This window comes from Arachis duranensis, chromosome 1, assembly GCF_000817695.3.
Source record: "Arachis duranensis cultivar V14167 chromosome 1, aradu.V14167.gnm2.J7QH, whole genome shotgun sequence".
Taxonomy (NCBI): domain Eukaryota; kingdom Viridiplantae; phylum Streptophyta; class Magnoliopsida; order Fabales; family Fabaceae; genus Arachis; species Arachis duranensis.
The window spans coordinates 88,547,627-88,572,426 of record NC_029772.3 but is presented as its reverse complement, the minus strand read 5'-3'; the positions used below and the strand labels follow the sequence as shown (position 1 = coordinate 88,572,426).

Genomic DNA, 24,800 nt, shown 5'->3' with positions numbered 1-24,800 from the left:
TTATGATTTTAATGTTTCAATCTTTTGCAGAAACCTGGAGGAATAATTGCACTTCTTGATGAAGCCTGGTATGCTATTGGTGTTGATTTGTTATTGATCTGATATTGCTTTTAAGTTGTAGCTAGATGCTTATACCTTTTCCAAATCTACTTTTTTTCTTTACTGTCTTATTTTCTCTATAACACTTGTATTAGGCATTGCCTGTAGGGTGTACTTTGTAATTTGTTTGAGTGTTAATATTAGCCTGATTTTTGTGGTACAGTATGTTTCCTAAGTCTACACATGAAACATTTGCTCAGAAGTTGTACCAGACATTCAAAAATAACAAGCGGTTTATCAAACCTAAACTTTCTCGGACTAGTTTTACCATATCTCACTATGCAGGGGAGGTAGATATATTCAGTATTTTTTATTACATGTTTCGTTTAATGACTTTTCGAATTTAAATGTTGCTTGAATATTTGCTTTCTTCTTTTTTACTATTATTTTTTTGTCCAGGTGACATATCTGGCTGATATGTTTCTTGACAAAAACAAGGATTATGTGGTCGCAGAACATCAGGATCTGCTGACCGCCTCAAAATGTTCATTTGTGGCTGGTCTATTTCCCCCTTCCCCGCCGGAGTCTTCAAAATCTTCAAAGTTCTCTTCAATTGGATCTCGTTTCAAGGTATTATTAATTTTTACAACTCTTTCTGTGCTCTTTATACCTCATTTTCATGTAGTCTATGAAACTCCTCTGTTGTATATCTAGGCTTTTTGTTTTCATGTATTAGAATTAGTGAATGACACTTTCTGAAAAATGCAGTTACAACTTCAATCTTTGATGGAGACCTTAAATTCAACAGAACCTCATTATATCAGATGTGTCAAGCCAAACAATGTTCTCAAGCCTGCTATTTTTGAAAATCTCAATATCATCCAACAATTGCGCTGTGGTGTGAGTATTAACATGGTCTTATTTGTCTTCAGTTTCACTATACAATTGTGTAAAAGAAGCGAAATATATTTGGCTCTGATTTACATTTCATGATTTTGTCATTGTTGCTTTCAGGGTGTTCTTGAGGCAATTAGAATCAGCTGTGCTGGATATCCTACAAGACGGACTTTTTACGAGTTTCTTAACCGATTTGGTGTTCTTGCCCCTGAAGTTCTGGATGGAAAGTAAAGCACTCCTTCTCTCTCTCTCTCTCTCTCTCTCTCTCTATATGTGTGTGTGTGTGTGTGTATATATATATATATATATCGAAGTGCAAGAATGCCTTTTCTGTGTTGTATTCTTATGATTTCTGGAAAGTTACTCTACTGTGTCATCTATGATTTTAACTCCTGTCTCTTGCTTCATTACATTTTTTTTTCTCACTATTTTTTGTATTGTTCTACTTTTTTTCTTATCAGCTATGATGATAAAGTTGCTTGCCAAATGATACTGGATAAGATGGGTATGAAAGGCTATCAGGTGATTCGGTATTTCCTATAACTTAATTTGCTGATGAGGGTACATCGGGGAGGGTCAATTTGAGAAACTAGGATCTGGGAGCCAAGCCTGATTTTGTTTTATTTAATGGAATTAAATCCCCAAAGCACATGGTACTCTGCGTACATATACTGACCAATAATTATTCCTGATGCACAAATGGTGGTCAGTCGACCACCAAGCACATGCAGCAACAATGATTTATCTGATTTGAAGAGAAAATAGCTATGACGTTGATTGGTTCAGACTTAAGAGTATCCAAATTTCTTAAAAAGGCTTATAGGTTTTTTTGAGACAACCTTGGAATATTTAAATGTAGACTACCCCAGGCACATCACTTTTATAATAATATGTAGAAGTAGCAACCCAGTGGCACAGACACAATTTTGCCTATTTTGCACACTTAAATGACAGTACTGGTTGTGTTACTTGGCTGTATTTTCCTAAACTTCAAATGACTATTGAACTTTTGAAAAGTGGCTATAATTTTTATGCCACAAGTAATACCTATTGCATCTAGGGAATCTATCCATATGAATGGATCTTATTAAATACAAAGTCATACAGCTTTTTTGATGGTTTACCAGATAGGCAAGACAAAAGTTTTCCTAAGAGCTGGTCAAATGGCTGAGTTGGATGCAAGAAGAGCAGAGGTTCTTGGAAATGCAGCTAGGGTCCTTCAGAGGCAAATACGTACACATATTGCACGCAAGGAATTCAAAGAGTTGCGTCAAGCTGCAGTCTGTTTGCAATCTAATTTGAGAGGTACCCTGTATTCTCTCTTAATATACTTGTTTAGTAGTTCATAACCTTAATCAGTCCCTTGTAAGTACAAGCTTTTTTCCTTAGTGGATATTATACAGACACATCCCTTGTAAGGTTCATTTATCTTTCAGTACTGATACTAGATTAGCAAACTTTAGGATGTCTCCTTTATGCTTATCTTCCTAATAATTAGAACCTTAATGGTGGAAAGCAATCATATGTCTAGCTTGCATCTCCAACACCTCTATTTGGCCTATCTGGATAGTGGATACTATAATTAGAATTTGTGACGCATTAGAACTTTGCGAAAGTAGATTTCCTTTTCATTATGGGTTGGCTATGTTAAGTTTCTATTCTTGAATTTATAGATTCATCTGGTTCTTTTCAATGATAAATAGGAATATTGGCCCGGAAGCTCTATGAGCAGTTGCGTCGTGAAGCAGCAGCTCTGAAAATAGAAAAGAACTTCAAAGGATACGTTGCTAGGAAATCTTTCTTAAGTGTACGATCGTCTGCAATAATAATACAGACAGGTTTAAGGGCTATGAAGGCTCGTGATGAATTTAGATTTAGAAAGCAAACAAAGGCTGCAATTCATATCCAGGTTCTGCTTTTTATATTCATACTTCATAGGTTATATAGACTTTCAGTTGAGAAAATGGAAAGATGCAATTCCTACTTTCTTATTTTCCCTGCTATAATATAATGATCTTTTTTGTCAATATCTTCAGGCTAATTTGCGCCGGCAAATTGCATTTTCATATTATAAAAAGTTGCAAAAGGCTGCAATTGTTACTCAGTGTGGCTGGAGGAGAAGGGTTGCTAGGAAGGAACTTAGAATGCTCAAAATGGTTTGAACTATTCTATCTCATTTGTAATTTTATATAATTTGACCTTATCTCGAGACTAATAATTTGTGTAATTGCATTCAGGCTGCAAGAGAAACAGGGGCCCTTAAGGAAGCAAAGGACAAACTAGAGAAGCGTGTAGAAGAACTTACATGGCGTTTGCAAATTGAGAAGCGTTTGAGGGTAACATAATCATGATAGATTTTTACATGTCAATTTTAAGTAGCTGATATAAATTTCCAGTGTTTCTTATATCATGAACTTATTTACTTTTTGACTGGTTACAGACTGATTTGGAAGAGGAAAAGGCACATGAAATTGCCAAGTTACAGGATGCTTTGCATGCAATGCAAATACAGGTAGATGAAGCAAATGCCAGAGCAGTTAAAGAACGTGAGGCAGCACGGAAAGCCATTGAAGAAGCACCACCAGTTATTAAGGAGACTCCTGTTCTAGTTCAAGACACTGAAAAGATTAATTCTTTAACATCTGAAGTAAATAGTTTGAAGGTAACGTAATTGATGGTTCTTTTTAATGATTAATTACTAATTTAACAATTGATATCATTTTATGGCCCAGTTTTCCTAAAGTTTCTTTGAAAAAATAATTGTTTTTAATACCTGCGGATTTTTTTCTTTTAACCAAGGCAGCAAACTGTATCAATTGAGATTATGAAAAATGACTAAATCAGTATTCAAGGGACCTATTGAGCTACTCTTTTTATGTAGAAACTAGAAAGGATGGGAAAATTTCACCCATAAACAAAAAGGGGAAAAAAAAGGCCTACACATGGGGTTGCTAAACAAACCTTTAAACACTTACTAGTTCCCCTTGTTTGGAACAGACCTTTGAGCACTAACCAGTTCCCCGTTTGATATCCCGTTTAATCATACAGGAATCACTATTACTGGAAATAGGTGCCAAGGAAGAAGCCAGGAAAGCTCAGGCTGAAGCTGAAGCGAGAAATAAGGAACTAATTAAAAAGGTTGAAGATTCTGACCGTAAAGTGGAACAACTTCAAGAATTGATTCAGAGGTTAGTAGAGCCCCTAACTGCATAGAGAAAATAATGATCTATAGAGTTTAGCGGATGTTAGGTCCATAGTGTTATATACAATTTACACTATTATTTGTTACATAAGAATGAATAAACCATCTTTAGATTTTCATGACATGCAAACATATTGAGTTTCATAGTTGGCAATGTGATTTTCTTGTGTCCCAACCCTCAAATGCAACTAAGTAATGGTACTTAAGATTCGTTCTGGTCTAACCAATCCTGACCTAAAGCTTATATTAGGCCAGGTTCATGTTCTAAATGTTAGAACTCTCATGTCAGGTTTGCGACACAGTTTGGTTCAAATTAAGGTTACATGATTCTTTCAAATTTCCCCGAGTATGATTATTGGTTTGGTGGGTTATAACCCATAATTGATTCAATTATGCCTTCAAAGGAAAACCTAGTCAAGAAATTGGTGGCTGAGTTGAGGTCCAGCAGCCCTGTCGATCAACTTTTCCGATCCACTTTCATTTATGTTATTCATTTGTGCATCTTTTATGCCTTTGGATGTATAACACACTTCTGTTCCCATCTTCCCCATTATTATTATCATCATCATCATCATCATCTATACCTGCCTTAACATAAATCTAATTAACTTCTTAAAACAATTTTCTTTATATAGATTGGAGGAAAAAATTTCCAATTCAGAGTCAGAAAACCAAGTTCTTCGCCAGCAAGCATTGGCTGTATCACCGACTGGAAAAGCTTTGACTGCAAGACCAAGGACAATGATAATTCAGGTAAGAAAACAAACTTGGGGTCATTAACTTGCATTATAATAAGTGCTAAACTAGATTTCATGTTTATGCAGAGGATACCAGAAAATGGGAATACTCCAAACGGGGACGCAAAAATTGGATCAGTAAGACGACATTTTTCTTACAAGATATATATTAGCAGTTGATTTTTGTTTAAAAGAAGGTTTCACTTAATCTATTAAGTTCTTACCTTTTGTATGCTTATGCTTTAGGATATGGTTCTTGCTGTATCAAATGTTCGTGAGCCTGAATCTGAGGGAAAACCACAAAAATCTCTCAATGAGAAGCAGCAGGTTGGTGACTACATTAGATGCACTGAATAATTTGAATCTGTTGTGGATACTGCAAACCACATTTTCAGTTTGAATATCTTTTTTCCCCATCATTTGGTGGTTAATTTTTATAAAGTTTCAATTTGGTTCAGGAAAATCAGGACTTATTAATCAAGTGCATATCACAAGATTTGGGATTTTCTGGGGGCAAACCTATTGCTGCATGTGTCATATACAAATGCCTTCTGCACTGGAGGTCATTTGAAGTTGAAAGAACAAGTGTCTTTGACCGTATTATTCAAACAATAGCTTCAGCAGTTGAGGTAACTTAAGTTTTGATACTTGTGTCAGAATTGGAAATTCCAAAACCATTTTACTGCAAGTGATTTCTGCACATTTGTAGGCCCAGGACAATACTGATGTATTGGCATATTGGTTGTCTAATACATCCACTTTGTTGTTGCTACTCCAACGCACCCTCAAAGCAAGTGGAGCAGCTAGCTTAACACCACAACGGCGAAGAACAGCATCATCATCTCTGTTTGGAAGAATGTCTCAAGTAGCAACCATATATCCTTCCTAAGAAATGTCAGTTTAATCATTATTTTTTTTATCTGCCTATAATTTTGGTTACTTTCTGTAATTCTAGGGTCTAAGGGCATCTCCCCAAACTGCTGGGTTACCATTTCTAAATGGCCGAGGTCTGAGTAGACTAGATGATTTACGGCAAGTGGAAGCAAAATATCCAGCGCTGCTATTTAAGCAGCAGCTTACTGCCTTCCTTGAAAAAATATATGGAATGATAAGAGATAACCTTAAAAAGGAGATCTCTCCATTACTGGGACTTTGTATACAGGTATTTCATAAATTTTCTGCGGGGAATTGGTAATCAAACTAAATTATTAGGTTGATATAATCTGTCATTTATGTTTCTACAAGAATCAGAACCAATACTTATGAACCAATGCTTATGCATAGTTGACGTAAGAAAAAATAGGATATTAGAAGCATAGGGTACGGAAGGAGGCAATGTGCTTGTAGCGAATGGTGAAGATTTATTACAATGACAATATTATTTTCTCTTTACATGAAAATTGGGAAAAAGAAACTTATAGATGAAAATTTTCATCTGCTAATTGCATCAAGGTGATATGCTAGAAAAAATCGTATGCAAGTAATCCCAAAATTAGTAGTAGGTTCATATTCTGTTTGTATGCAAAGCAATCACAACTCTCGAGCGTTGAGCTACCTAGTGCTTAACAAAGTTATCTGTTTATTTTTATTTGTATGGTCATCATTTATTTATTATGATAAAACGATTTGCAGGCCCCAAGGACCTCGCGTCAAAGTTTAGTGAAAGGACGTTCACATGCCAATGCAGTTGCTCAGCAAGCTTTAATAGCTCACTGGCAAAGTATTGTCAAGAGCTTAAACAATTCTCTAAAGATAATGAAGGCCAACTACGTGAGTTCCACTTCCAATTTCTGCTTTCAATTGTCTGATTCTGATCCTAGTCTAATACGGTCTATACTATGACAGGCGCCTCCTTTCTTGGTCCGCAAAGTTTTCACTCAAATATTTTCATTCATCAATGTTCAGCTATTCAACAGGTAAATCTCTCTTCCTTTCTTTCTCCCTCCACCGCTCCATCCCCACCCAAAAGAAAAAAAGAGCATCGCATGCCATGGGCAGAATTATGTTTTTCGATGGGCTGATATGTGACCATTGCTGCAGTCTGTTGTTGCGTCGTGAGTGTTGTTCATTCAGCAACGGGGAGTATGTAAAGACAGGTTTGGCTGAATTAGAGCAATGGTGTCTCGATGCTACAGAAGAGGTGAGTATCTAGCAACTGCTGGCAATTCAGACGTTTTACTTTTTACCCTTTTATCCCTTTCGGATCTTCACCTCAATCTGTTGTGTACAGTATACTGGCTCGGCTTGGGAGGAACTGAAACATATCAGGCAGGCTGTTGGATTCTTGGTAAGTCTCTTTGAGAATGATGTGAATTCGAATTTGATTTCGATTTCGATTTCAATTATAACTGATGACTATTCACTATCGCTCTTCTATGTGTCAGGTGATACATCAAAAACCCAAAAAGTCCTTGAATGAAATAACGAAGGAGCTTTGCCCTGTGGGTGCTTTCTTTCATTCTACTAACTATTGATGATATCACACGCTATCCTGATTCTTTTCATAAGTATACAACATTGATGCTGCAGGTTCTCAGTATACAGCAGTTATACAGGATCAGTACCATGTATTGGGATGACAAGTACGGCACGCACAGTGTATCTACAGACGTAAGTTAACCATGCTCATTTTGATGGTGCCAAATTGTCTGTAATATTTGTATTATTTGAATGTGCACATCTTTCAAACTACTCCCATGTTGGAAACAAGTGATGTGATAATAAATCTCACAACATCTCTCCTGATAATGCAGGTCATAACAAGCATGAGAGCTATGATGTCCGAGGACTCTAATAATGCTGTCAGCACTTCTTTCCTATTAGATGATGACTCGAGGTACGTTATAATTTTTACCAAGTAGCGAACAGTTTAGCATTGCATTAGCAATTTCTTATTAAATCTTCGAATACGGATGCAGCATTCCATTCTCGGTGGATGACATTTCCAAATCTATGGAACCAGTTGAAGTAGCTGACATAGACCCTCCTCCGTTGATACGAGAGAACTCAGGCTTTGGGTTCTTGCTAGCACGCTCAGAGTGATTATCGCCTCCGATACCCCAACCTTGGGGAAAAACACTCTCCGCACTGCACAAGGTAGCAGGTGCGAGCTGTGCATATAATTTCATTGTTATCACATCACGTATATAGTATATTTTCACTTTTCAGCAACTCCGGCTTCTGATATTTGGTTCGTTGTCTGGGTTAGTTCATTTTTACCCCCTCAAGTTTCATCAACACGAGGGATTTTGTTAAGAAGCCATGTCACACTTGATGTGATCACATCATGTGACAAATGGCGATCATAGGTAGAGGCTGGTGTTCAGGTGACGACACCTGCCCATGTTTCTTTTCCCATTTTGTTGTTTTTCAAGTGGAATAGTGGGTGGTGCAATCAGTTACTCTAGGTTTTTTATTTTAATTTTTTTTTAGGGCATATTTGTTTCACGTGGTTGTTATATTTGTATTTAATTGATGCAATATTTTTTCATTAAATTTAATTTTCAGATAGGTTGTTTGAAAGGCCGAGTTACAATAAAATGTGACTCGGTGCAATTGTATAGATGCCTGTTTTTTATTTTTTTTTTTAATTTCTTTTAACTGTATCTTTAAAATATCTTGTTGAAAGCTATTTGGAGGACTAGCATCATGTGCATTATCATAAGATAACTAGTCTTTTCAATAAAATGTTGATTCTATGTATTATTCCCGTTTATCATTTGCTTTAGGGCATTTGCCCATTTCTCTAGGGCGATTGTTACGGATATATTTCAATGCGGTATATCTATATATTTATATGGTTGAATTCCCTTAAGCCCAAGTTTGTGTAATGCTGTATATCTATATATTTATATGGTTGAATTCCAGTTTGTGTAATGCGGTATATCTATATATTTATATGGTTGAATTCCTTTAAGCCCAAGTTTGTGTAATTAAGCTGAAAATGCCTATAGACGCAATACTAATTAAACGACACTATCCTCAGGCATTTATAAGACTGTTGTACACGACCAGAAGTCAGAAAGGTGTCCTACAAAGTATCCATTTTTTTAAGAAATGCACATTGAATTAGAAAAAGAGCAATTTACATTCAAAACAGATATTGCTACAACAAACCAGAGGATAATTACTTTCAGGATTCCGATGTGCCATTCACAACAGAATCGTGGAACTTGCTACCATTTTCAAGTACCATACATGATTATTGATCTGGAACAGGTGGCACCTCTGTTTTCTTTTTCTCCTTGAGAATTGCCTGCCTAGGCATTACTTCTAACAGAAAGGATCCTCCATTCCACACTGATGCAGAAACCTTTAGTATTTGGAAAATTACATGCAACTCGTATGATAAGAATATTGGCACAGCCAATGCCATTGTTGCCACAGTAAATATGCCTTGAAGCAAAATGTACATCAACAAGCGATTTTGATCGCCTAGCAACCCACTTAACCTCCACCATATATTGTTCGCTTTCTGAGCCTTCTTAGACAACTCCCTATGAAATAGTGAAAATGTTTAAAATAAGGGTCACTGGCAGACCTAACCTACCAATCTAGAACACATTTTTATGTTGAATGAGAATGATCCTATTTTTCTTCAAACTTGGAGAAAAGAATCTATTATCTATCAAAATATAGAAAATGAGATACTAAAATAGTGTTTAATAAGATCATGACATTTAAGTTTTTAAATTTTCTATGAATATATCATGTTAGAACTAAACTTAGTTTGTAACAACATAGAAGATAACCTCTCTCCATATAATCACATTTAAAATATCATAGTATAATATCCATATAACCAACCTATTATCAATTCTATAATTTTTCACATTAAATTCTTGAGTAAACTATCAAAATGGTATCCGAAAGTTCATATCACCGACAAAACGAATCCTAAAAAACGCTAATAACAAATAAGTCCTTGAAAGATTTAAAAACACGATAAAAAGAATTAGATATTCAATATATATTTCAAAAAACGACTATAGAAATCAAATTTTTATACAAATTTTGCAAACATTATCAAAAAATAAGATATTTTCATCATTAAAATTTGATAATTTTAAATTTCTTTGAGATATAAAAAAAAAAATCTAGAGATTAAATTTTGTGCCCAATTTTTTTGTAAACCTTCTAAATATTTATTTAAATGTTGCCACAAAAATTTAAAGCTAATGGATAAGCCATTTGCTAAATATGAAAGTTTTGTTGTTACTTACAAAAATTATAATATTTATTAGTTCTTTTTGTCGTATTTTCAAATCATTCATCGGTTATTTTGTCGATAACATCTTTCAGGGAGCTTTTTGTCAGCAACTGAATCTTTCGAGTACCGAATTAGTAGTTAACCCTTAGCGTTTGTTTTGAGATACTAAGACAGAGACTGAGAGACTAAGATTCAGTATCATGTTTGTTAGTTTAAAGACTGGTACTAAAATTTCTGTCTCTGTCCCTAAAATTTCAGTATTTCAGTACCTCCAAAAAGTGGGGACACAAGAGACTAAAATTTTTAGAGATTGAGACTGAAACTTTAATAACATTTTATACCTAAAATACCTTTATTTCAATTAATTAATTTTAATTTTACCCGTTGTACAAATTAAATTAGAATTTCATTCTTGTTTCAATTTTTGTTATTTCAATCTCTGCCTCTTAGTCTCTGTCTCTCAGTCTCAGTCTTTCTGTCTCTATCTCTCCATCAAACGCTACCTTAAATTCTTCAATTATATAAAGACATTATATTATAGAAGATGTTAATTTACATTAAATATCTGAATTCTAATATTGCATGTCTTATTTGTTGAACAAACTTTATTTTGTAAAATTATGAAAAGCATAAAAAAAACAGATCAAACAAATATTAAATTAAGCTAATAATACTTAAGGTTTATGTAAACAAACTATTATCAATTTCATAAATTCTCACATTAAATTCTCTAATTATGTAAAAGAAATTATATTATAGAAGAAGTTAGTTCATATCAAAAGTCGAAAAATTCTATTATTGCATATCCTATTTCATTTGTTGAGTAAACTTTATTTGTAAAATTATAAAAATATAAATTATATAAAAGAAGAGATTAAAATAGTATTAAAATAAGCTAATGGCACATAAGTATTTTAAATTCTATATAAAATTATCATAACACTAAATTTAACTTTTTGACATAAAAAGAAAAACATCATTTATTTAGAAGCTTTTAGTAACGATAATAAAATTTGAAAATCAATTATACTAATGGGTGTGAAAAGTGAAAACACTATGTAAAAATTGAAAATTTTGTGTAAACTATAATTGAATAGAACTGAAAAAGAAAATAAATTTAATTTTTTTTATTTGTCTTATTTAAGTCTTTATGCGTATATATAGTTTCTACATATACTAAAAATATTAGTACAAAAATTAAATTCATATATTTGTGAATAATTTCTAAATCAGTAGTTAGAAAGAAAATAAAAGTCAAACAAGTTATACTATTAACTTTATAAGTATGTAAGTTTATGCAAAATATATAAGAATATTTGTATATAATACAATATTTACAATATATTTTAAAATTAGATTAAATAATTCTATCAAAAAATATTTTATTAAACAATTTTAAATTACTTTATTTTTTAACATAAAAAATATTCTCATTTATATTCTTGTATTTTCTTACGGATCACATGGATTCAAATCTAGTTGAATTGAAAAAAGAGGCGTGTGTAGTGTGCATAAAATACCTATAGGAAGTCATGACTTCAGGATCTCTTAATAGCCTTTGTCGACGTAGGACATTGACTATGAGGAAGTATAGAACCTGCCAGAGTGTGTAAGCTACTAATGGCACCAGAAACAGCCATGTCCAGAGAGAGGATTTATCTTCAACATAAGGCCATGTAGTTCTTCGACCAGTTCCCTCTGGATGCATGGCTTCAAAGTATGCAGGGTTCCACCACCGTATGGTAAAGAAAACTAACCCTGAAAAGAACTAGTGTTAGAAGAACTATTGCTAGAAAAAATAAATAAATAAACAAAAGGAATATGAAAATCAGGGTCTAATTACCAGGTAAAAGATGGATAAGAACACTGACAATTTTGTCAGGGGAACTGAAAACCAAGCTGCAGCGCCAAACAATCAAAGCCCATGCCAATGGCCCCTACAGCAGCACTCGAGTAAGTCATGGAGTCAATATTTTTTATTTTTTTGCCAGGAAGTCAAATTAGCAGGGATAATGTTCTTACCTCAGCAAAAGAAAAGCAAACCATGAAAAGCTTTTCGTTCCTTGGATAAAAAAGGAGGTCAACCAAGAAAATTGTATTGGCATAGTAGCAGAAATCCTGAAACACAATAAACATGTAATTGCTTTACCTAATTACCTTCATGGCTTATAAGGCAACTCGCGAAATCTTAAAAACCAGATCCTTGTGACATTGATAATGGAAATACTGAGATAATATTCTATATATTCTATTTATTTTAATCAGCAAAGGGAAGAAAACACAGTTTGTATTGACACAGCTCTCTTCTTTATTTATAGAGTTTGCTGATATAGAAGCTCTCACAAAGCAGAGTTTCAAAAATTCATCCTTCTAAATGGTCTTCACACACACACACACACACATCACAACTATACTAATATTTGGCAACTGAATTTGCCTTTCATTATACTAACTGCTGTGTTACATATATGACAGACAAAGATGATAACAATAATAAACTATTTAGAATGTAAGTGAAGCTTCATTTCAGCTATCTCGGAACGTGTATATAACTAATTCTCTAATTCTCTAACTCTCTAACAGCATTAATTACTTTCCATAAATTGAACTGATTCACTAACCAATCTGGTAACTGTAAAAATAACTCTGACAAGTTCATAATCAATAGTCTCCCCATGCCTAGAGTCAGAGATTGAGTTAGATATATGTTTACTACCTAAACCTTAAAATGCACTATTTGATGGAGTAGTTTGGAGTTTTTCACCTCTTATCACAAAGTCTGTGGATGCTGCAAGATGACAAAAGTAGTACCAATAAAATCATCATGGAAATTAATTCCACAAGCAAATAACGATTTAGTTCGTTATATACTACTAAACTTCACATCAGAAAGAGAAATTGAGATGCATAAACTTACCAATAGATAGTAATGCCATTTCTTGAACCTATAGTATATCCATCTAAGAGGAACAAAGATGACATAGAAAAAGCAATATACATAGGGAATATCTTGGGGTCCTGGTATGAAATACAAAATAGGAGAAGAAAACAGAAACTATGAATTAGTTCAAAGTAATTTAAAGAATATAAACAAACAAAAACATTGGAACAATGAGATTTATCAACTTACTCGCCCCTAAGAGGAAGCAAAATCCACCAAATCCAAGTACACCAACTAGATGCGTCACCTGTCACAGAAACAAAGCAGAGAATGGTGGAATCATCGAAATTGATTCATATACAAGTTCAGATTAATAACTTACCAACTGATTGTGCCAGCTACAACAATCTAACTAACTATGACACCTAAGCAACTAATTACAATACTAGCTGATCTAATAAAATATCTAGCTCACAGTATTGTGATATCACCTAAAAATTGGTACCAGAATGATTAACGACAAAAAATTCTTCGTTATTGAGATAGTCGAAAGCATAACACCATGAATGGATCAATAACTAAAGGGAGAAACCATTTCACTGGAATTGAAACGAGAAAATGAAAAGGTAAAGAGAGAAGAACCTTATTAATGAACCTTTCGTGTTCTTCAGCTTGTTTTGCGATCTTAACGGCATGTTTGGACAGCATCTCCTTCATTTGACGCAAAACCGAAAATCGTGAGAAATCGGCACAAGCATGTTGTGAAATTGAATCAAATAATCGATTAGGGTTTGAGTTGAAGAGCATTTACCTTAGATCTATCCCTGAATCTCCGTTTCAACTTGTTAGGAGGTGATTCACCGTTCGTAAACTCTGCATGGTCTTCGTTATCCAACATTATTAATTACTGTACACAAAAAAACTCTTCAGCTTCAACTCGCGAGACAGAGAAGAGAGATCGTGGAGCGAGCTTGTATCGATCGTATTGAAGTGGAAGAGAAGAAGAGCGCAGAAGAGAGGAATCAGTTACGAAAAGAAGGTGCTGCTGCTTCAAATTCGAACTTTCTCGCTACTCAATTATGTACCCTTTTGCTTTTATAAATGAATATATATACGTGCGCGCTTACTCGTATCATATGCTAAGAAATTATAGGATATTATTATTACTGGATAATTTTTTTTTATTTTCTACGTCGTCAAATTAGTCACTAATATATTTATGTATAAAATATATATATAATTTAATTTATTTTTAATATATATTTATATTTTAATATATATTTTATACTTAATAATTAAATTTAATAACTAATTTTGGATAGTATATACGTAGTATAATTATTTTTTATTTATGCTATTAGTAATGTGTTAAATAGTTTCAATAAGAAATTAATTAAGATACTAAGCTTTTCATTCTCATACATTATAATTATCATTGGTTAAGACCACAAATTTTTTAGTTTTATAATTAATGATTTTACTAAAAAAGAAAAACCAAACCGAGACCTAAACCAAAGAGACTCCATCCTTTCTATATATATAGAGAGAGAGATGTTAATTGGAGTATTGAGAAAAATGACGATCAAAATTAGTGAAGTATAGCAACATTCACTTTATATATTAAAAAGTCTCCTTACAAAGAAAATAATTTGTCTGACATGAGTTATGGGATTATGGCACACGAGTAAGGTTGCTTCATTTATTATCTGGCACTTTTTTAAAAGATTTAGTGATTAATATTTTTTATTATATTCTAATATTTAACGTAAACTATTTATTTTATTTATTTATTTAAACTGATGTGCAAGTTCACACACTCGTCACAAAAAACGAAAACCTAATTTGACTTAAAGAAAGTTACCCTTAAATAACCCTTGTGTATCATAAGAGAATACAAGGATTTTTTCCTTATATTTTATCCAATAAGGACAAGGATATTCTCTTATGCCAAGAGAATATTTTGTTTTTACGGGAACACTTATCCAAGATACACACAGGTTGGAGTGTTCGATGATCTTATCAAGCTGAAGAACATCCATAAACCTAAATGAAAAATAAATTAATTAGTTAAAAAAATTAAAATTGGTCCTGAGAATCACCTTATAATAAATTAATGGATCCCGGTAAGGAGATAATGGACTATTTGTATAATATGTACAATAGGTTATTGAGTTACAAAATGAACATTTAGAATAACCATCTGAGTACTAGGGATAATAAACATCTTCCAAAAAAATTAAACTAATTTTGGAGTTTACCAAGGATTAAACTCTTGACCGGATTTAGCGCTCTAATACCATGTCATGATACAACTCATTCCAAAAGCTTCAATTAATGTGAAAAGATAACACTAATGGTTATATCTCTAATACTCCATAAACCTCCATTGGCTCCTCGTACTTTTCCTAAATAATATTATCATATTCTCAAATGAAACTCCTCTCAATTGTTCAGATCAGATTTGCATGGTTCCCGTCTGTGGATGGTGAGTTGGAACCAAGAATGTTGAGTGAACTGATTACTGATGTGGAGGATTGTTGAATCAGAGAAACGTGATGAAATTGAGAGAAGATATGGAATGCATTAAATGATGTTATTACACTGCATGTCATGATATATATACACGAATACACGATGTGTGCTGCTGGTGTAGCAAACACTGTGATTACATTCACTTGTAAGCTAACTATAACTAACTCTAACTACTTGATAAATATCTAGATGCTAACAAGAATCAAAACTTCTCAGAGATCGAAATCTGCACCTTATATATATTTTGTTTTATGAATGATAATTTCTTTGTTTTATATCAAGATTGAATGGCCCCTCATCTTCATAAACTCAAATACACTATATAGTACGGATGGACCTAAAAGATAGTTTAATTTATTGCAACAAGGTAGTTTAATTTACAGAAATGAACATGCTCCATCACATACATATATCTGAGTTGTATGTGTTTTTGGAAATTGTGTTTTGCACATAATGGGATTATTCAACTTGTGTGCTTCCATGATTCATTTATGCATTTTTCATAGTTGGACAATGTCAAGGGACGTTAAAATTCTAGAAAAAAAGAGTATAGTTCAAAAACACATTATTATTATTATTATTATTTCTCTTTTTCCTTTTTTTTTGGAAAGCATTAACATCATGGTTGTTATAAAGTATAAACTATTTCTTTGATAAACTGTTTTCTATTAACTATTGTATTTGCTATTTATGATTTATCGAGACTTTAAATTGGAACCTAACAATTTTATTAAAGACAAATTAATGTTAATAAATAAAAAGATGGATCGAGTAGTATATATATTCCGTTAAAAGATATGCCCGCTACCGCCAATTTAAGACACAAACGATAGGATTAAGAAACGAATCAAGGAAACTAACAAACTTTAACAACAACATGCTCTTTCTCTCTTCTAATCCTCGTTATACTTTCATTTTCCCCCCATTTATTATTCCCTTCTTTTCTCCTCCTCTCTTTTTCTCTATACATTTTATCGCTCAAATTCCCTTCTTTATTTTTTAAAATTCCTTTAGGAAAACCGAGCTTCATTTTTGAATTTCAGAACGGGGGTGGCGAAGGCTTGGATTGCGCAGCATATTGTTTTCTTCTCCCTTGGCTTCCAATGTTGGTATTCCTTCCAATGCCACCCGGTAATCGATCTAAATCTAACCTATCCATCATTTTCTTCTTTTTCTTTTATTTTTTGTTTTTTAATTTTTGGGTTCATCGATTTATTCTATAGAATATTGTAGGAACCTGGTATATACTATTTTGCGTTTTGTTCATTTTGCATGGCATTTTTCTGGGTTCTGGGTTTTGTTCTGCTTAATCTTATTGGTACAATCACCTTTTTGTTTTATTTATTTATTTGAAAGCTTTTCTGAGCAAAACATAATGTCATCAAAGGTTGAAGATGGAAGAAAACAAGAGCAAACAAGGTTATGAAGAGCAAAATGGAGAAAAGAGTAATCAAGGTTCTGAAGAGCAAAAAAGGTTTTTGAGAGGTGTTGAATCTATAAGCAAGGCCCTGAGCCTGGACGGAAGCTCTTCAAAGGATTCATCCTCCACCCCGAGAACTCGGTCCAAATCCATCAGGAAAGCACCGTTACCTGATCCTAAATCAAGTCCTGAGGCTAGTAAAAATGATAATCTGCGCAAGGAGAAGAAGTCCATATGGGATTCATTGAAGGCCCTTTCCCTCTCCCGAAACCGCAAGTTCGAATGCCGGTTTTCCCTCCAAGTCCATTTGATTGAAGGATTGCCTCCTAGTTTCAACGATGCTAGCATCTGTGTGTATTGGAAGAGGAAGCGTGATGTTATGGTGACACACCCTGCCAAGGTGATTCTAGGTGCTGCTGAGTTTGAACAAATGTTGACATACACTTGCACAATCTCTGGAAGTAAGAGTCGACCTCAAAATTCCGCAAAATATGAACCAAAGCATTCTTCACTCTATGCTTCCATGGTTGGTGCTGCAGAACTTGATTTGGGGAAGCACCGGGTCGATCTCACAAGGTTCCTTCCTCTCACACTCGAAGAGCTTTCGGAGGAGAAGAGCTCGGGGAAATGGAGCACAAGTTTTAGATTATCAGGAGCAGCTAAAGGTGCAGTGATGAATGTCAGTTTTGGTTATGTAGTGGTTGGTTCCCATGGTACCATAGGCAATCAGGATTCTCCTAATGAATTGGGGTTGGGGCAGAACGATTCGCCTTCTGCGATGCAACTGGATAAAGCACACGGTCTGACTAAAACAGACCTGTTGCGTACCGGAAGTTTGCCAATCTTTTCCCCGGATTATTCATCCCAAAATGCAGAAGAGGTAATGGATCTTCATGAAGTAATGCCATTGCCAAAATCAGCTAGCTCAGGAGACATCTTTCATCAGAGTCCTGATATAGAAGAGATATGTTCTCCGTACAGACCTAAAGATTATGAAGAAAACATTAACAAACCAGATTCACCTGATATTGAAAACGAGAATCCCAAAAATCATCAAGATATCGAAGAAAAAACATCTCCTCATGCATGTAGCAAACCAGAATATCTTGTGTTTCAAGTTAATGTAGAGACGGTTAAACCAGAGGATTTTCCATCAACTAATTCCAGAGATGAAAAGCATGAAGGGTGTGAATCTAATGGATATTCTGTTGTTGATAAGGCCATTGAATTTTTTTCATCATATGAACGTGTTAATCTAGAGCAATCGTCCATGAAGGCTGTTGTTAAAAAGCATACATTTAACAGTACCAATACACTTGATAGTGTTGCTGAACAAGGATCTTCTCAAGATACTGTTAAACATGATACGCAGGAAAAGGCTCTAGTATGTGAATTTTATCACCAAGATGACTTGTGCACCCAAAAACTTCCCTTGCAAGAAGCAGATTCAGCTTTGGACAGTGTTAAAGATTTGGAGGTAGTGGCACAAGTGTCTGGACAAGAAGAAAATCCTGAAGAATGGGAAGGAGATGGATTTTCTGCTGTTGATAGGGGCATTGAATGCTCATCAGATGAACATGTAAAATTAGAGGTATGCACTGCAAAGGCTCTTGTCGATGATCATAAATTTGACAGTACCAGCATCCTTGAAACTGCTGTTAAACATGATTCCGAGGATGAGGTCAACGATGGTGCTGAGGAAAAGGCTATAGTACATGAGTTTTCTCACAAAGAACTACTCTTGCAAGAAATAGAGTCAGCATTGATCAGTGTCAAAGATTCTCCTATGATCATGGAAGCCAAAACTGAATACAAGAAAAGAAACACATATAGCTTGGATGATGTCACGGGTTCATTTTTAAGCATGCTTGGCATAGACGATAGTCCAATGAAGTTGAGTCCTAAAAGTGGGCTCGAATCTCCAAGAGAGCGCCTTGTAACACAATTTGAGATGGACAGTAGGTCTGAGGACTTCTCATCGTTTGATGTTGATAAGGGAAGTAATAATGAAATAGATGATGCTCACGAAACTTCTATTGGATCAGAGCCCTTGAACTTCTCTAATTGTATCAAGTCATCATCCTTTTCAGAAGATCTTCATGCAGGGCATCTAGTTCAGCTCCAGCATATGAGCGAAGAAAAGGCACAGGCGTTAGAAGAGATGGAAACAGAAGCCTTAACGTGTGAGTTGGGTTTGAATGAGAAGGCTTTTCAATATTCTCCACCAAAAAACTATGCTAGCTATGAAAGTCCAATTCATGCACTACCTGAAGAGCCTTTACGCTTACCTCCATTGGCAGAGGGTTTAGGCCATTGTCTTCAGACAAGTAACGGAGGGTTTCTACGATCTATGAGTCCTTCACTTTTCAAGAATAGTAGAAGTAGTGGGAGACTAGTCATGCAGATTTCTCACCCTTTTGTGGTACCTGCAGAAATGGGTTCTGGGATGATGGAGATTGTACAATGTTTGGCTTTGATGGGAATTGAAAAGCTTTCGATGCTGGCAAAGAAGTTAATGCCTCTGGAAGATATTACAGGGAAGACAATACAACAAATAGCATGGGAAGCTATGACAATAAAGGGAAAAGAGAGGTTTGTCATTTTTACTGATCACTAGTCTTGGAGTTGCATATATAGTTTATCGTTAATTCTGTCGGAATCTTTTACTGAGTGAATTGTCTTTACTTTATGTAGACAATGCCATTTGCAACATAACTTGGTAACACAAGAAGATACAACTTGTGTGCTAAGAGGATTGAAGGGAACATCATCTGGTTCAGTTGGCAACCAGACAGGCTCAGAGTTTGTTGCATTTGAAGCTCTAGCTCCATTGGCTATGGATAAAATAGAAGCACTTGCAATGGAGGGTTTGAGAATACAATCTGGGATGGAGGAGACGGATGCACCATCAAACATCACCGCGCAATCCTTTGGGGATATTTCAGCTCTGCATGCTAAGGGAAATAACAGTAACGAGTCCGATGAAGCTGTTGCTTTGGGGTTGATAGAAACAAAAGATAGCAGTGTTGTTGATGGGATAATGAGCTTATCATTGAGTCTTGATGAATGGATGAGGTTAGATTCTGGCGAGATTGATGATATAGATAATATCAATGAGCATACATCCAAAATTCTAGCTGCCCATCATGTTAACTCCCTTGATTTAATTCATCGGATTTCAAATATCAAGAGGAAACGAGGAAACGAACCTGAGAGGAAACATGGTTTGCTGGGAAACAATTTCACAGTAGCATTAATGGTGCAACTTCGTGATCCTCTGAGATATTTTGAGTCTGTTGGAACACCAATGCTTGCTCTTATACAAGTCAAGAGGGAGTTCTTCCCACCAAAGCCCAGGAATCTATCTGAGGTAGGTAACACCGATGAGGAAGAGGATGATGATTGTAAAACAATAGGCAAGGTTGAGACAGAGAAACCTTCAGAAGGGGAGGGAATTCCTCAGTTCAGAATCACAGAAGTGCATGTTGCAGGCTTGAAAACTGAGCATGCCTACAAGAAGAAGGATTGGAGGTCTTGGGGCACATCAAGACACCAAAAATCTGGTTCCCGCTGGCTGCTTGCTAACGGAATGGGAAAGTGCGAAAAGAATCCATTCCTCAAGTCAAAGCCTGTTTCCACATGTAATGCTCCACTCACCTCTAAGGTGCAACCTACTGACATATTGTGGAGTATATCATACCGTATGTATGGTACTGGAGATAAACGGGTGGATCTGACAGCATTAAACTCACCTATCAGGAATCCCAATATCATTATACGGAATGAAACTAGAAGACCACGTTGACCGTTGACTGTAGTGTGTAAATTCAGCTTCATTCTTGAGGTCGTCTCAGACTCTCAAGCAATGTTATACGGCTCTTAAAATTGCGTTAGGCGTGTGAACCTCAAACTGGAGATTGTTTGGTTTTGGCAGAGCACAAATCAAACAGGACTTCCCCCTCAGATAAATGCTACATGAGAGATTAAGATATGTTTTTCAATTGTTCCACTATGGGGGGTTTGGTTTGTAATGCACACGCATCAACTGTATTTACGCACTCTAAAAGCTTACTTGCTTGTGTATACATCCAGAATTTTGTAGGGCAGTTCCACGAATGGGTGGAACATCATTACAGGAACTATAAATATAACACGCATGTTCAACTTCCACCCTTGCGTTCTCGTCCATCTCATGCCTAACATGATCAGAACCTACAAGCCATCAAATATTAAATGTTATGTCTACATAAAGTTTCCAAATGGTGCACCAACCTGGCATATTAATAACAAGTATACTATCATGATATCATCTATTTTATTACAAATAAATAAATAAATATATGAATATCAATCTCCCTGACTACTCAACACTTACTAGTATATATCAGCATCATCTTGAACATCGAACTAATTTAAGAAATCCTAGGGTACGCAATAAAACTAGTCTCTTCACTGTTTTCCTCAAAGTTTAAAATCGTATCAAGCTGTTGTTACTTGTTACCTGAGTTAAACCTGACTCGGATATCAACTATCTACAGCTCATGCACAAAAATCAATCATCAAACAAAACTCAATGTTCTGTATAAAGAATTAATAAAAACATCAAAGAATCCAGTATCAACTCGCAGGTATCAGTAACACTTTCTCAGTTTGCGTTAGTATGAAATTTGAAAACCACGAACCTATTCATACGAACAATATATATGAGTATATTACAACAATTAACTAGACGTATAAATTATCTCTGGTAAATAATTCTTATTCTACATGTCATTTGTCAAATTCGATCCAGCATCCAGATTGTAGATGCCAAACAGTTTCTCACAGAGAGCTCTTAAGGGCTGCAACTTCAAAGGGCATAAACTGTTTGAATCCTTAGTTAGCCAATTAGTATCATTGAAATAATCTAATGCCAGCCAATCACCTCGGCCCAATATCTGGCAGCAGTATTAAAACCATAATTAAGTTAGCAAGGGTAACAAAGAATGTTGGAATAAAATTAATGCTAAAGAAAAAGAGTTAAAGAAGGGTGAAAACAATAACTAGATGGAGTGTAAGAAAAACAGAGGATGAAGTGCAGGGCAATATAAAAGTGGGAAAAGACAACAAAGAAAGAAAACTTCCACAGCTCAAAATGAAAAATTGGATAAAGCTCCGACAAAATAATTATTCAGCAAATGCAGTTCCACTTTCATAACTCATCCCAATGGTGAAAAACAGCATGAAAAGAAACTGTTATTACCATTTTCATTTTGGGACGATTCAACTTCCTTTTTCACTGGGGCATGCTGTTCTAGAAACTGCTGAATTGTTCTCCAATATTGATCACCACCAGCAAGCCAAGTATCCATATGCATTCCGGTAGGAAATTCCACAAAAAGACATCGATTATTACGAGTAGCTGCCTTTGCATAAAGCATTTGCATATGTGATGGGGGGACCATCTCATCTTGCAATCCGGAGAGAAAAAGAATGGGCTGCTTGATCTGCAAATAACATAGTAAAAGAGAATGAACAAACACACCACTCCATCCAGGGATTGATAACCCAAACCTTGCATTTCCAGTGTCCCTCACCTGACCAACAACATCAATAGTGCTCCATGGAGAACGTACAAGAAAATTGAGTATCTTGCCTTTTGAACTACTGCCGCCAATAAACCATTTCAGAAAAGGTAATAAAACACCAGCCATATCCAAAATAGATGTGAAAGTATTTTCCAGTATCAGTGCAGCAACCTAGAACGTAGAAAGAAGGCCAAATGAGAATGAACATTAGCAGTACACAAACAGGCTGCTGCTTAGAATTAAACGGAGGTACCTTGTCAGGGTTATTCTTTGTTAGTACAGCTCCAACTGCACCCCCAAGTGATCTTCCAAATACAACTATTCTAGATGTATCAATGTCAGACCTTTGACAAAGATGATCCAGTGCAGCCTGGGAACAAGATGGTGATAAAATAAGAAAAGTTTTGAGAGAAGTATTTAACCAAAATAGAGGCACTAACCAAAATGCATACCTGAGCATCCTTAGTAATTCCATGCTGAGAAGGATAGCCATCACTTGCTCCATAGCTGTGTAATTGAATATATATATAACAAATCAGTGCCAATCCGGTTAGAAGATGGCGTGTCCATGCTTATCAAGATAAAGCAGCTGAAATAGCTACATTCAAACATCACCATTAAATTGTCAAGTGCAAACTCATACCCTCGGTAGGAAAGCATGAAAACATTGCATTGTAACTGCTGTAACATTATGCGAACCATTTCAAGACGATGAGCAATATCTAAGACAGTAGTTAAGGCATTTAAAAGCATACTGAACTGGGTGAAGAAACGAATATACAAAATAACCACAACTTAATCCTAATATCTAACACCAGGATACTTCCAGCATTTTCTTGAAAAAATAAAATGGTAGGCCCTGAAATGAAACACAAGAAAAAGGAACTGCATTAGAACAGCATCTAAGTTGCAAAGAAAACATATCAAAAAGTGCACATACAAATCATAATGCACTAAGACTTCAACAGCAATCCAAGTGAAGATGTTGTACTCTCACAAATCATAAGTTCTGGATGAAGAAAGCGACTAGAGCAATATCGTATTAAATTCTAAAGACGATTCTACTCCCGAATAATTTACCCTCTCGATCTATACTTCTCCCATCCCACATTATTCAGTTCAGGCTCAAGCAAATATCAATCGCCATTCAATTCCCACAGCTAAGCTAACTCTCAGAAACAAAGATCCAAACATACCTTCAATTTGGCCAACGAGAACAAAAAGAAACTCAAATCACAACTAAAAACGAAAATTCAACAAATCAGAATCAGCTCAACATAGAAATCAGCAAAATCTCAGCAGAGTGCAGGAAAATCCATGACTACAGTACGCAAATCGAAGCAGAAAAGGAGAGAAAGAGAAAGAAAAACCCTAAGAGAGTGGAAATGTGGTGTGAGCTACCTCGGCAGTTAGGGAAGAGCTTGATGAACCAGGCGTGGAGGCGAACGCCGTCGGAGGAGGTGAGCCAGATGTCCTCGTAGGTGAGGCTGAGTCGCGAGGGAGTGATGGCGTAAGCCTTGGAGAGGCCAGGCAGCACCGGCACGTAGACAAGCTTCTCCTGAAACGCCACTAGCAGCGCCATTCCGGCCACCACTAACCCTCCCACTCCGTACAACAACACGTTCATGTACGACACCATCACTCTAAATTCTTCTCTGATTTGCGAATTCAAGTGTGTGTGTTTGTTTTGAATTGAATTGGGAGGGTGCTTTTTCTCGGGAACACCGACCCCTTGTTGGAATGGCCAAAATTCAACTCAACTCAACTGATCGGATTTTTATATTTTTTGGACCACCTCTCACCAAATTACATTTCCATAAGTTGTGCCCCTTTTTTGCTTCGTCATATTTATCCCATGTCTTTTGTGGGGAATGCTTCCATGTGCAACTACTATTTCCCCCTTAAAAACGCTAAACATCCATCATTAAATCAATTATAATATGTTTGCTTATAAATATGTTATATTATTTTATTTATTTTTAACATATATTTATTTATTTATTTATGTATAGAAGACATGAATAAATATTAACACTTGGTTCAAGTCTTGTGCTTCGCATGAACGGAAAGACATCTTGTTCCTCGCATCACATTCGACAACTCAAACTAGATGAACTGTTTTAGTAACAACTTTTTATTTTTATTTTTTTGTTTTTTTACTGCCCTTGAAGTCATGAACAAAGCAGTTAAGTTGATATTAGATAAGTGGAAATTAACCTTCCATATAGATTAGCGTACCAATGCCAAGTGCCAACGAAGCACTTCACGGGGACACAAAGAAAATGAGACGAAAATTTAGGAGATGGTGAAAAGGGT

General features: G+C 35.3%; 4 protein-coding genes across 7 annotated transcripts in view; 2 read left to right on the top strand and 2 right to left on the bottom strand.

The window, feature by feature from the left end:
* LOC107457609 (myosin-17) overlaps positions 1–8,997 on the top strand; it is a 14,492-nt gene extending 5,495 nt beyond the window's left edge. The window contains exons 14-40 of one of the 2 annotated variants that reach the window (XR_008008143.1): positions 31–68; positions 263–389; positions 499–669; positions 808–939; positions 1,054–1,163; positions 1,398–1,458; positions 2,064–2,241; positions 2,640–2,845; positions 2,973–3,092; positions 3,174–3,272; positions 3,377–3,598; positions 3,985–4,124; positions 4,774–4,891; positions 4,963–5,013; positions 5,122–5,202; positions 5,334–5,504; positions 5,585–5,740; positions 5,831–6,037; positions 6,508–6,645; positions 6,721–6,791; positions 6,916–7,015; positions 7,106–7,162; positions 7,260–7,316; positions 7,405–7,485; positions 7,629–7,711; positions 7,794–7,978; positions 8,861–8,997. Coding sequence is in view for 1 of the 2 variants with exons in the window: in XM_016075783.3 (XP_015931269.1) it covers positions 31–68; positions 263–389; positions 499–669; positions 808–939; positions 1,054–1,163; positions 1,398–1,458; positions 2,064–2,241; positions 2,640–2,845; positions 2,973–3,092; positions 3,174–3,272; positions 3,377–3,598; positions 3,985–4,124; positions 4,774–4,891; positions 4,963–5,013; positions 5,122–5,202; positions 5,334–5,504; positions 5,585–5,740; positions 5,831–6,037; positions 6,508–6,645; positions 6,721–6,791; positions 6,916–7,015; positions 7,106–7,162; positions 7,260–7,316; positions 7,405–7,485; positions 7,629–7,711; positions 7,794–7,917 (3,099 nt within the window). In the remaining variant the exon portion in view is untranslated. Of the gene's footprint in view, positions 1–30; positions 69–262; positions 390–498; positions 670–807; positions 940–1,053; positions 1,164–1,397; positions 1,459–2,063; positions 2,242–2,639; positions 2,846–2,972; positions 3,093–3,173; positions 3,273–3,376; positions 3,599–3,984; positions 4,125–4,773; positions 4,892–4,962; positions 5,014–5,121; positions 5,203–5,333; positions 5,505–5,584; positions 5,741–5,830; positions 6,038–6,507; positions 6,646–6,720; positions 6,792–6,915; positions 7,016–7,105; positions 7,163–7,259; positions 7,317–7,404; positions 7,486–7,628; positions 7,712–7,793; positions 8,578–8,860 lie in introns of those variants that run through there. The other variant, XM_016075783.3, reaches the window with a different exon arrangement.
* LOC107457616 (glycerophosphocholine acyltransferase 1) lies at positions 8,939–14,046 on the bottom strand. Its single transcript, XM_016075789.3, has 8 exons — positions 13,777–14,046; positions 13,608–13,676; positions 13,215–13,272; positions 13,002–13,102; positions 12,107–12,202; positions 11,928–12,021; positions 11,605–11,842; positions 8,939–9,371 (listed from the first exon to the last, which is right to left on the bottom strand). The coding sequence occupies exons 1-8, from the start codon at positions 13,861–13,863 to the stop codon at positions 9,077–9,079; spliced, it is 1,038 nt and encodes a 345-aa protein (XP_015931275.1). The 5' UTR covers positions 13,864–14,046; the 3' UTR covers positions 8,939–9,076.
* Positions 14,047–17,151: 3,105 nt separating this feature from the next.
* LOC107458349 (protein PLASTID MOVEMENT IMPAIRED 1-RELATED 1) lies at positions 17,152–21,063 on the top strand. The gene is made up of 3 exons (XM_021143348.2): positions 17,152–17,193; positions 17,282–19,509; positions 19,612–21,063. The coding sequence occupies exons 1-3, from the start codon at positions 17,152–17,154 to the stop codon at positions 20,720–20,722; spliced, it is 3,381 nt and encodes a 1,126-aa protein (XP_020999007.2). The 3' UTR covers positions 20,723–21,063.
* A 665-nt stretch (positions 21,064–21,728) lies between these two features.
* LOC107457626 (alpha/beta hydrolase domain-containing protein WAV2) lies at positions 21,729–24,334 on the bottom strand. Of its 3 annotated transcripts, none has more exons than XM_052261036.1 (8): positions 23,886–24,334; positions 23,308–23,343; positions 23,128–23,206; positions 22,937–22,991; positions 22,738–22,854; positions 22,494–22,655; positions 22,160–22,403; positions 21,729–21,780 (listed from the first exon to the last, which is right to left on the bottom strand). In XM_052261036.1, exons 1-8 carry the CDS (start codon positions 24,121–24,123, stop codon positions 21,767–21,769), a joined length of 945 nt encoding a protein of 314 aa, XP_052116996.1. In that variant the 5' UTR covers positions 24,124–24,334; the 3' UTR covers positions 21,729–21,766. The 3 variants fall into 3 exon arrangements, with proteins under 3 accessions (XP_052116996.1, XP_015931287.1, XP_015931293.1); XM_016075801.3 differs by having other exon boundaries at positions 21,729–21,758; XM_016075807.3 differs by having other exon boundaries at positions 21,729–21,854; positions 23,886–24,332.
* Positions 24,335–24,800: the final 466 nt, after the last annotated feature.

Bases quoted from the DNA above. Each gene is read 5' to 3' on its own strand.
- LOC107457616 (XM_016075789.3), bottom strand. From the start codon at position 13,863: ATGTTGGATAACGAAGACCATGCAGAGTTTACGAACGGTGAATCACCT. The intron at 13,677-13,776 runs GTAAATGCTCTT...CGTCAAATGAAG, and splicing joins GATTCAGGGATAGATCTAAG to GAGATGCTGTCCAAACATGC. The intron at 13,103-13,214 runs GTAAGTTGATAA...ATTTCATACCAG, and splicing joins TTGCTTCCTCTTAGGGGCGA to GACCCCAAGATATTCCCTAT.
- LOC107458349 (XM_021143348.2), top strand. From the start codon at position 17,152: ATGGGATTCATTGAAGGCCCTTTCCCTCTCCCGAAACCGCAA. The intron at 17,194-17,281 runs GTTCGAATGCCG...GTGTATTGGAAG, and splicing joins TCCCTCTCCCGAAACCGCAA to AGGAAGCGTGATGTTATGGT. The intron at 19,510-19,611 runs GTTTGTCATTTT...TACTTTATGTAG, and splicing joins ACAATAAAGGGAAAAGAGAG to ACAATGCCATTTGCAACATA.
- LOC107457626 (XM_016075801.3), bottom strand. From the start codon at position 24,123: ATGGTGTCGTACATGAACGTGTTGTTGTACGGAGTGGGAGGGTTAGTG. The intron at 22,404-22,493 runs GTGAGGGACACT...TGTTATTTGCAG, and splicing joins CTATTGATGTTGTTGGTCAG to ATCAAGCAGCCCATTCTTTT. The intron at 21,759-22,159 runs GTAATAACAGTT...TTGAAGTTGCAG, and splicing joins ATCGTCCCAAAATGAAAATG to CCCTTAAGAGCTCTCTGTGA.